We start from the raw sequence: 11757 nt of genomic DNA, 5'->3' as shown, positions 1-11757 counted from the left end.
AATTAAATTATCTCAAAATAAACCTTCATTTCGGTGCAATATTGAAATTAGCTTGAATTCTTCATAACCTCTGAGTAGTGGTTGACCCAACGGGTCACGGTGGTTTAGTATTTTCATATACAGAACTGAACTGTAAGCATTGAACTTGAGACAAAAAAAATGCATTATACATTTGGAAGTTTTAAAAAAGCAATTAAGGGAGCTATCTTTATTTTTCCTTTATAATATTCAAAGTAAGAGCAATTTTTGACTTACATAATACAAGAAAAAGGAATACCAATGGCTAAAATAACTAATAAGTAGTCTATCAATTAGTGAGAAATAATCTAACAGAGTTTACTTCATGTGATAACTGCAGTGTTAAAACGATTATTTTAGGAGGTCAATATCACTGTTACATTTCAAGAAAACCAGACATTCCTCCTCTTTTTGCCCTCAACATATCTTTTGTAACTGAAAAAAACCCTCTCAACTGTGGCACTTGACAGAATAGCTAGATTTAATGAAATGAAAACTGCTTTAAGATTGAGTCTGGAAATACATCATTGTGAACAGACTTTACAAGAGATTTATCTATAAAAGCACCAACTAAATGAGCACTTTTGTGTCCAGTACTTTTGTCCTCTTTGTTTACAGGCAATTCTGTACCATATTGTGCAATGTGTTCTTCTATCTTTGCAATCATGTTTTGTCAAACTTATTCTATCCAATTTTCTAAAAGCCAGGAGAGCTTGAAGTTAAGATGAAAATGCACTTAAAGGATTGAACAGTTATTGCTGAACATGAATATCAAATTTAATTATCAGCTTAAAGGAAGATAAGCCTGAAAAACAGGGGGAAGGAAAACTGTAGTATGCAGGCATACTACGCATTTGGTACTTTCTTATTTTAAAGTAAAATTTTCAAAATTATTCATTTCTTCTAAGTCGATGGAGTTTTGACATAACATGTGGTTCATACAACTGTGAAGGTGACTTTGTTCTAGTTGCCTTTGTTCCTTTGTTGTTCTCTAGAGATAATACCTACTCTACTGCAGGGGAAGTACTGCTGTAATGCTGCACATTGTGCAAAAAGGTCAATGACAGCAGTGTTATTCACTGGTAGGGCAGATGTTATGGATTCCCTAATGTAGAATGGGAATGACCAGTCATGATTAGCATCAACTGCTCTGGGTAAACCTGACATTTCAAGTAACAAATTTTAAATTTACACAGTATCACAAGTGAGTTGGTTGATGGTAAAACATCCTGAGGGAAAAAGTCAGTTAATCAATTCACAAATCCAGTAGTAGGCAATCATCTGGTGTCTTAAAAGATGTTAACACAATGTGTTTTGTCTATTGAATAAATAAAAATTATTTTCATTTTGTTATTATAAGGTCAACCTACCTAACACTTTTGGGGAAATCAGTTTAACCTGAAAATGCCATACATTTCTACTGAAGAAATACTGCTGAAGAACATTTTTGGCATCCTGAACAAAAAAAATTCACTACTTTTGCCATAAAACACTAATGCAGATCTCTTTCCACCTCTTAATCCTAGCCACCATAAAAAACATTCAGCTTCAATATCAGAATCTATTTCTTCAATTGAACTTTTTAAATCAGTTTATTCAAAGATCTGCAAGTTTCACTCTCCTCCCTTTAATTAATTTAATCAGATGAATCTTAAAAAATATCACTAATTGTACTTTTATTCCTGCTATGAACATGGCATGGGAGTGGTCACATTTATTGATGCTTGTCAAAGGAATTGTGTGTTCAGTATGTATTTCAAGAAAAACTCTGAGTTTTGTGCCATTTTTGAGTGTATAAAAGAACTAACATACCACAGAAATAGTTTTATAATATACGCAGCATATATATGAGGTAATAATAAACAAATTTAGCATGACATACACATGCTGTACATTTTACCCACTTAAAGAGTTTATGCAATATCTATATTTCCAGACTTAAACACTGATCCCAAATAACTTTGACAAAAAGATCCTAACAACTGAAGACTAAAATGCTTATGCAATATCAAAATACACTTCCAGATTTATATAAGCAATTTCCAACAGCTTTTATCAATGGATTCTAACAACAGAAATTAAATTAATGGAGAGCATTTCCTTATGATGTATATATATACTGAACATCATGTCCACTTAAAAGGTTAAACTAACTGGCTTATGCAATATCTATGTATACTTTCAGATTTACAAATTAAACTCAAAACAAATTCTAACAGCTGAAATTAAATTAATAGATTTATGTATACATTGACAGATTTACAATTTTATCACTTTGCTCAACAGTGAACTGATGATTTTTATAATGTTCTGATTTGGAATTGAGCCTATCTGCATAACATCCACCTGAATTCACCAACAATAACTGTTTAACTTAAATGTTTCTCGAACTACAAAACACATAAATAACATACTTATATATTTTTAGATAATATCAAGTTTCTATTTATAATCCAACATGTGATAAAGTTTACCCCATCAAACAATTGAAGTTTTCAAGGAAGTTGATAATACAAATGAAATTAAAATGTGTATTCACTAATTACATTTTACAGTGGTTATGGCATAGACTTATTAGAATGCATGAGACTATGTATTCATTAATTACATGTTACAGTGGTTATGGCATACATTTATTACAATACACAAGAATGTGTATTCATTAATTCATGTTGCAAAGTTTAGGACATATATTTATTACAATCAATACAAAAACTGTAAACACTTAAAGGTACAGTATGACTGTAAAGAAAAAGAAAAGAAACATGTAACGTGTAAGGCAATGCATATACCACTGCTTCTGTTGTGCCAGACACTGTTGCACTGGCAGCCGTAAATGCTATTTTGCCAGTGTCTTTTACAGCCCATGTCAATAAAAGGCATAAAACTTACTATTTTTGAATATCACACGAGAGATTCTAAACAATGAGAAGAATACAATATTTGTTATGGAAATAGTCATATGTTGCAGATTTTCTTTTCATGGCAACACAGTAACCATAACCTCTGTTGACCCTCTTTCTACTAATTTTCATTTTGTGGAATGTTAATTGCCAGTTGTTTACTCATTTGACCATAGCAACGTATCACTTTTGACCACCGGTGATTTTAATCAATCAACATAAACTATTATAACAAAATTAAACTTTGATCAGTCTCTCAATTGCCCTTGATCAGCCCAGTGATCTGACATGCAGGAACAATATTTTTGTCTGTGGTATTATACAATTCATTATAAACATTTTACTGAAATTATTTTAAAAAATCTAACAACACTTTATCAATTTAAAATAACAGATGTTAAGTGACACTTTTAAAATGTACTTCAAAAACTTTAACCAGGACCTTCTTGTGGGATGTTAATTGTCAGTTGTTTACTCATTTGATCATAGCAACTTATCACTTTTGACCACTGGTGATTTTAATCGATCCATATAAATTATCATAACTAGAGTAGATACCTGTATTGTTATCCCTAGAAAAATATAGTCCTATAACTACAATATTTTCTAGAGTAATGAGATATAAACATTTGGTTAAATCACACAATTATGATATTTTCTACATAATGAGTTCCACAAATGTGGTTAAATCACACAATTATGATATTTTCTAAATAACGAGTTCCACAAATGTGGTTAAATCACACAATTATGATATTTTCTAAATAACGAGTTCCACAAATGTGGTTAAATCACACAATTATGATATTTTCTAAATAACGAGTTCCACAAATGTGGTTAAATCACACAATTATGATATTTTCTACATAATGAGTTCCACAAATGTGGTTAAATCACACAATTATGATATTTTCTAAATAATGAGTTCCACAAATGTGGTTAAATCACATAACTATGATATTTTCTAAGGTAATTAACTCAAAACATTTTGTTGTTTCTACATGTATGAATTGTCTATACTTTTGGTAGGAATATGAAAATTATTATAAAGTTCTAAAGCTTTTGCTGAACCAAAAATTTCAAATGATTATCTTTAAACTTCAGGCAAGACATATCCTTTGAATCAAAGCATTAACAGTAAGAAATTATAAATGTCATACCATGTAACTCTTTTCGACAAAAGAATCAAACTCTCTTTTTGATGACAGACTAAAGTTGGTAGTCTGAAGGTTGGCAATCTCCTTGTCTTTTTCTAACAACTTGTCTGTCAGTTTTTGTAACTGAAAAGTCAGTGCACAGAAAAATGAGTTAAAACTGCAAAGTGTTTTATAAGTGGATTCAGACATTAGACTTACTAACCTATCAACCTCTACAAAATATGTTTAACACTACCTTGTTTTCTATGATTGTAAGAACACAATAAAAAATCTGCTACATAAAAAAACTGCAAATCACTGGTTGATGTAATTTGTTATTCTTACTGTGTCAACAAGAAAACAAGTTCTTTGGTTTTCTAAATAGGTTTGAACATGTTGATTAACAACATTTTTATCATCACTAATAAGATAACATGAAAACAAATTCCTTGATTTTATAAACAGGTTTTAAAACTGTGGTATGCAGTTATAACATGTGTTTGCTGGTCTTTAATTTAATATAGAAAATTTTCAGTATTTTATCTATGCAAGAGTAGGTAGTTTTAACACAGAACATCAATCATAAAGGTAGGCAAATACCTTCTGCCCTAGCTACCTATTGTTCTAGGTAATTCATCTATGCTATCATCTGTGTCTTCTCATTGGAAAGCTTTCTGTAAAGTTGTGTATATTATGTGAAAGTAGACAGTAGCCTTTTCCATTGGCAGATCAGATAACATCTCGATATAACCTTTCCTATTTTTTAATGGAAATGACCAACTGTCATGGGGGTAACACATGCACCCTATGAAGACTACCATTACTGTTTTCTTAATATAATGCTATGTTTTCTCACTCTGGAAAAACTTACAGAACTTCTTAACACTCAGCTCTCTTCAGTAAATGCACTATCCTTTGTGAATACACTATACTGATTGTTCTTGTGTATTGAATAAAGACTGCTTCATTCTGTTATGCATTATGGCTAATTTTTCAAACTCAGTTTAAGTCATAGAATTCAGATTTGCTCCATGGTATATTTAATGTCAGACCTCCTGTTATTCTGCAGATCTTAACTGATACCTCTTTGGAGAGATCATTGCACCTGAGAATACCACAACACTTCTCATAAGTGGCATTTTATTTTCAGTCAAGAAAACAAAAGTGATTAACTCTTTCATTATGGGTAAATTTTTCTGAGTATGTCACTATTCCTTTTTTACAGAGTTACGTTCAAAATTTAACCAAACTACTTTATTATCAATGTATACAAATAAACTTGGCATCAAAACATAGTTAACAAATCAAATTATAATATTACATAAGTTTTAAGTTCTTTACTTTATAAGAAAATGTTAAAAAAATCCTCACTCTCACCCTGATATGAGAATCGCGACATTTGTTCTCTATATTTCCCCTCTTCTCTAATTTATTTACCACCCCTTCCAAAAGTGAGGAATTTAATGTAAATTACTCATTATAATATAGTTATTACTCAAGCAAAGAAAATTTTTTATAATCTTTAACCTTATTTGTTTGCGGAGCCACAAACTAGAAAATCAAACATTTTTGCCATGCCCACCTCTTTTTCACAAATTGACAATTCTCTCTGACATTTAATACTATACTATTTATAACCAATAGAAAGCCAAAGTTTTAATCTATCAAATGATGTATTATATTACATTGTTTTCTGGATATAGAATTGTCTATTTCACTTCCAGTTCAAACTTTATTCCCACAGAAAACATATCAACAAGCTCTGCTGAACTTTTAGTGGCTCTTATCCTATAATTAGACAGCCAAAAATGTTATGACCAAATGAGATACAACTTGTGTGGCAGGATTACTAGTTAAACATGATTCAAATGACAAAATAATAAAATTAATGAGCTTTATTAATTATGAGCTTTAAGCTAATTAGGATAAACCATTGTAGTTTCCTGTTACAATTTCCAGTTAGACTACAAAGAAAAAAGGGTAATTTAGATATACTTCCTAATTTTTTATGATGGTTACAAGGTTAGTCAAATTGAAAAAAAAAAGTGCGAGTTTTAAAGATAATGCAAACGAAAATTGACAATTTCCAGATGAGGAAAAGTATTTTTAATCTTAACATAAAAATCACCTTGCACTTGGAGCAATCAACACTTTGAGTGAATTTGACTCCTTACATTCAGGAAGAAATTTTTAGTAAAAATACTTAATTAAAAAAATCAGATTTTTGTATACAAGACTTGTAATGTTTACTGATAGTCTGTGAAATTTCATAAAAGATATGCATACATTATCCAAAGTTATGGTATAAGTACTCTCACATTTACTCATGTTTACCTTGGTGATTATGGATTAGGTGCAATGTACCTAGCCCATATGGAAAGCATTATTAAATTGAAAAATACAAATAAATTTTTGTATATTTTTAGACAGCAGTTATAACAGGCCAACAAAATTCAGCATTTTATAACACAACAATACCCTTGTGGTTTCATAATAAACTGGTTTCAATGACTTATGACTTGCATTCCTTTTTGGCTTTTCTGATCAAAGTCATGCCAATTTGAATAGCCTTGTAACCAGCATGTAATCATGAAACTACAAATACTATAACTCAGAATGTACGAACTGTATCTTTGTAAAATTTGGCAATTTTTTAGAAAAAGTGTAAGCCTGTTATCATACAGTGTGTAGACTTTATATGTAGAGATGGCCAAGATACTCAATATGCATAATACAAGTATGTACACTAAAACAATCAACAATGAGAGAGAGTTTTACTTTAAAAAATCATTGCCACTCACTTTCATTTTGTTTCTCTACCCAAGAAGCCTAAAAACAAGGCAAGAAACTATCGTTAAGATACCAAACCAAAAAGTGACCAACTCACTAAATTGTTCATCTTTCTTTTTTTTGTTTCATTCGAGATAACTCTACACCTCCTTTATCAGCAAATGTCAGTTTAAACCTAAATCCACTCTATGTGTTTCTAGGCAGTCATCACTTAGTTGTAATAACTAGAAGTAATTATAAAAAAATAAAATCATAATTCTAGTGTAAACAATGTTACTATTACTCCTTGAAGTTAGCTTTTTACAGAAATCTGGTGTTCCTTTAAAAATCTTAAGTACAGGGTGAAACAGGAGTTACCAGCCAATAATAGATGAACATTAGATGACTGTAACATGTAGAATACTCAATGCTTTGTATACTATACAATAACTGATGTCTTTAGGGAGCCAACCTCTTTATTATGTATGAAGTAATGGAGTAAAAAAAAAATCAATATGTATAATATTAAATTTTATTACACATATTCTGGGGAAACAATGTCACGAAAAAGTAATAAAAAAACATTTTGTAAATGTAAAATGATGTAGGGATGCCAGTGCCAAAATGAATGCAAACAAGAATATATGGATGATAAGCTATAGATAGATCATCACTACATGACTTTCAATATTAATATTTAATGTTACATCGTAAAATGTATACTTGACTTTAATATTGCTGCAGTTGGAAGCTATATATTCCTGACTGTTAGTATGCAGTTTGTTTATCATAATATCATGGTGATGTCAAGGTAGGCATTAATGAAATGTAAATAAGAGCTTAGGACTCATGTACAAGGAAAAGCAAGTTCAGTCAAAACATGTCTTGACAATTATAGACTCTCACTACAAGATTGATCAAATTGACCAATCTCATACCATTTTTTATTTGTGCATTTTACAGTGTAACATCAAATTTTAATACTGAAACTCATGTAGTGATGACCTATGAATAGCTGTATCATTCCTATATTTGTGTTTGCATACCTTTTGACACTACATCATTTCACATTTACAAAATGGTTTTTATTACTTGTATTTTTACTGAAAGATTTGTAAGTAAATTTATGAAGCCTTTACTGAGTCAGTCTGAGTGAAAGATGATTTCTGTGCTAAGAATAAAAAAAAACATCTTTTCATCTTACAATTTCATATTTCATTTGCATAACTTTTAGAACTTTGTGAAGGAATTTTTCTTTTTTTTCCATTAAAATTTTATATTTTATCTTATATATTTTCTACCCTAACACTAACTGTAATGAAATCATTCATACCTAAGGTTGAAAAATATTAAATAAAATCAAAAATAAGTTCCCAGAATGACTGCAGATTGTAACAAACAATTACAATTATTTATCCTAAACAGCTTCAGTAATTCATTTAATTGTACTGTTTTATTGCTTTTTGAACAATGTGAACTTTGTGAAAGAATTTTTCTTTTTTTTCCATTAAAATTTTATATTTTATCTTATATATTTTCTACCCTAACACTAACTGTAATGAAATCATTCATACCTAAGGTTGAAAAATATTAAATAAAATCAAAAATAAGTTCCCAGAATGACTGCAGATTGTAACAAACAATTACAATTATTTATCCTAAACAGCTTCAGTAATTCATTTAATTGTACTGTTTTATTGCTTTTTGAACAGAATGACTGCAGATTGTAACAAACAATTACAATTATTTATCCTAAACAGCTTCAGTAATTCATTTAATTGTACTGTTTTATTGCTTTTTGAACTGTGTTTAACTCGTGTAAAAACACAAGTCAACCAATGCCAGCTCGAGGAACTTAGCTTAAACAAATTATCGAGTTACATCATGTGACATCAGCCCTTGTGTGTTCCTTGAGAAGAATTTTTTTGTCATTTAAGTTTTCTTATGTAATCCAGTAAGTCTATAATTTTTACATTTTAGTTAATTTTGTCAAAAAATATTTAACAATATATAAAAATATATATAAACCTATCTAATTTGGCATTTCCAAAAAAAATCCATGTAGCTTACAGGCATTTTAGAACACATAAAATATATGACACTAAAATAAGATGTTTTAGAACTCCCATAATTTACCTGGCTTTCTAATATTAACTAGCCTATTAATAGATCTTATAAATTTCATTACTGTTTTGAGCAACATCTTTCATCTAAATACATCAAGCTTTCATGGTAACATGGCATCTTCTACCATTAAAACAAAAAAACAACAATAGTCTGTTTCATATAATTGAGAACTTGCTCTTTGAATTTCATAAGCATGTCCATTAGCAATGTCAGAGAGAATTATAGACATTTTTAAAAGACACAGTGTACAGAATAGGTGTGTCAAGATGGGTTGGACAAATATAGTGCCATCTCAGTAATGCAAGAAAAGGTTGAAGTTTTATGTTCCATCTTGCCAATATATATATATCATATGCATTTCTAACTGTTTGAAAATTCTGAAACCCTTATGAACCAAAAAAAAAAAGGAAAAGTTAGAGCACTCCTACATTATGTGACTTCAAAGGTGCAGACTTAAAATTTATTTAGATATTTTATTTTGAAATTAAAACATTTTGATGTCATATTTATTAACCTATATAGGTAATAAAGTAGATTAATTGAATATGAAACATAACTCCATAAAAAAAAAGCTTGTGACATGCATTTTGACCCTCCCGTATGTTTAGGGTTAACTTCATTGATGAGAACGTTGATAAAAATATTCCTTTACAAGCTGATTTTAAATTCAGGCAATTATAATGACAAGAATTTTGTAATCATTAGGCATGGCTGAGGCAAGATGAAGAATGAATGTACCTGAACAAAAACAAAAATGATTTAAGTGAATATAATGACAAACAGAAATTAGCAAAACCTGTTAGAAAAATGACAGTTAACATAACACAGTCTTGGTGAAAAACAAAAGTTAATATCTTCCTACAGTGAAACTATATTTCCAATAAATACTTACCCCTCTTACATAATAGCTTTCCTCATTCAATGCTGCCCTCTATATAAACTCCCACCTATCCCACATTTAACCCTATGAATACAGGCTGGGTGGAATCTACGTATCTCGTAACAACAAAAGTATCCATGAGAGTAATTATTCTATAATTTTTTGATAATGTATGATTAGCTTTACAAAATTTTGCAGATTATCAGTAAACCTTACAAGGTCATATACAAAATATCATGTTTTGAAATTAAGTATTAAGACTTTTGTATTAAAGATTTGCTCGTGAATTTTTTCTTTCATAATGTTGACTATTCAACATGTAAAGTAATTTTAATTTTAAGATTAAAAATACTTTTCTTTATCTAAACATTTTCAAGTTTCATTTCCTACTAGGCAATCAAATAATTTTTTTAATAAAACTTTACATTTAATATCTTATTTTATCAATGTTAACTCTATATAGTGTTGCTTGATTTGACCAACCTCATAAACATCACAAAAATTAGGAAATAAATATAAATTACCTTTCTTTTAGTTCGAGAATAACAGCAAATTGTAACAGGAAACCACAAATGTTTATTCTAAATAGCTCATAACAGTATACATCTATTTATATTTTTTAATTTTTGTTTTATTGACCTTTGAACCATGTCTGACGAAAAAATACCCCAACACAAGTTTAAAATTACATAGCGCAGGTGCAGCTCACGATACCATATCAAATAGTGTAATGCACAAGCTGATGGCACATATACCACACAAAGATTAAAATTATTTTTCTTTCATTATCTTACCTAACAAGTTTCTATTTTTTACATATTAGTTACTTTTATAATAATAAATAGTGAAAACAAATGAAAAATAAAAAACATCGTAATCAAATATCAAACAGTTTTATTTTTATTTTCAGTAAACCTTTATATTTTATCTGTTATTTTCTTTACTGTAACATTATACTTGATTCTCCAGGTTGAAGATAAGTAATCAAAGTATAATGAAAACAAAGGTTGCAAATGCAAAACAAAATGTATAGTATTGTTAATATTGATCACAAGATTTCAAAGTATTTATGGTCAGAGTTTACAATTCTCACCTTTCCACACTTATTTTCTGTTGTTACTTTGTTCCTAGAAGATGCCTTAAAACTAGAAGAAACAAAATTAATAGTTCTGTCTGTCCTTTTCAGTATGGATAACAAAGTTCTGAAGTAAATCTCCTGAAAGTTTCTTCTAATCTTTTTACACCTATTTCCTATATTTATTCTACTGTTACTGGCTGAAGTAAAAAGCTGCTGAATATAAAGCAACAAATCACTGTTCCTGTTTAGGTTTTACCATGCTTTGATTACTTTGACAACGTCAATATCAAATAAGCTTTTGCGGCACAATTCCCAGAACTTTCCTTGCTTTGAAAACACAGTGGGGTAGGATTTATCAACTTATTGACAGTATAATGGTTACAATGAGAATTAGCTAAAGTATAGTATCATAAAATGCTTATGCTTTGTAAAAAGTCTAGGCCAATCCAATAAACTGGGTATATATTTGAATGTTGGTCCATAAGTAAACATTTCCTACAGTCTATTCAAATCCCAGCTCTGAAAACACAGTGGGGTAGGATTTATCGGCTTGTTCACACAGTACAGTAGTTGCAACAAGAATTGTCTAATGTACTATATAAAAGTGAAAGAAAATATTTATGATATGGCTCTGTACAAAGTTGTATCTGATCCAATAAACTTAAGTGGTTGAGATTCAGTGGTAATATAGGTGTGAAAGTGCTGATGAACATCCTATTTCCTATTTTACAATGCTTACACAGTAATCAATAAATGCATAGTTTCCAATATTTTGTAAGATACATTGAGGTTTCAGTTTCAGTACATTACACACACACACACACATATATATATATATATATATAT

The 11757-nt window shown here is 29.6% G+C and overlaps 1 protein-coding gene across 1 annotated transcript in view; it reads right to left on the bottom strand.

Annotated features, from left to right (window-relative positions):
- The window catches only part of LOC106458537, a 62505-nt gene that overhangs the window by 15309 nt on the left and 35439 nt on the right, over window positions 1–11757 (bottom strand). Inside the window, exon 7 of the mRNA XM_013918056.2 lies at window positions 4082–4201. Coding sequence (XP_013773510.2) covers window positions 4082–4201 — 120 coding nt within the window. The remainder of the gene's footprint in view (window positions 1–4081; window positions 4202–11757) is intronic.

Source organism: Limulus polyphemus, unplaced genomic scaffold, assembly GCF_000517525.1.
Source record: "Limulus polyphemus unplaced genomic scaffold, Limulus_polyphemus-2.1.2 Scaffold482, whole genome shotgun sequence".
NCBI classification, from domain to species: Eukaryota; Metazoa; Arthropoda; class Merostomata; order Xiphosura; family Limulidae; genus Limulus; species Limulus polyphemus.
Note: the sequence above shows the minus strand (reverse complement) of the source record. Positions and strands in the feature narration are given on the sequence as shown.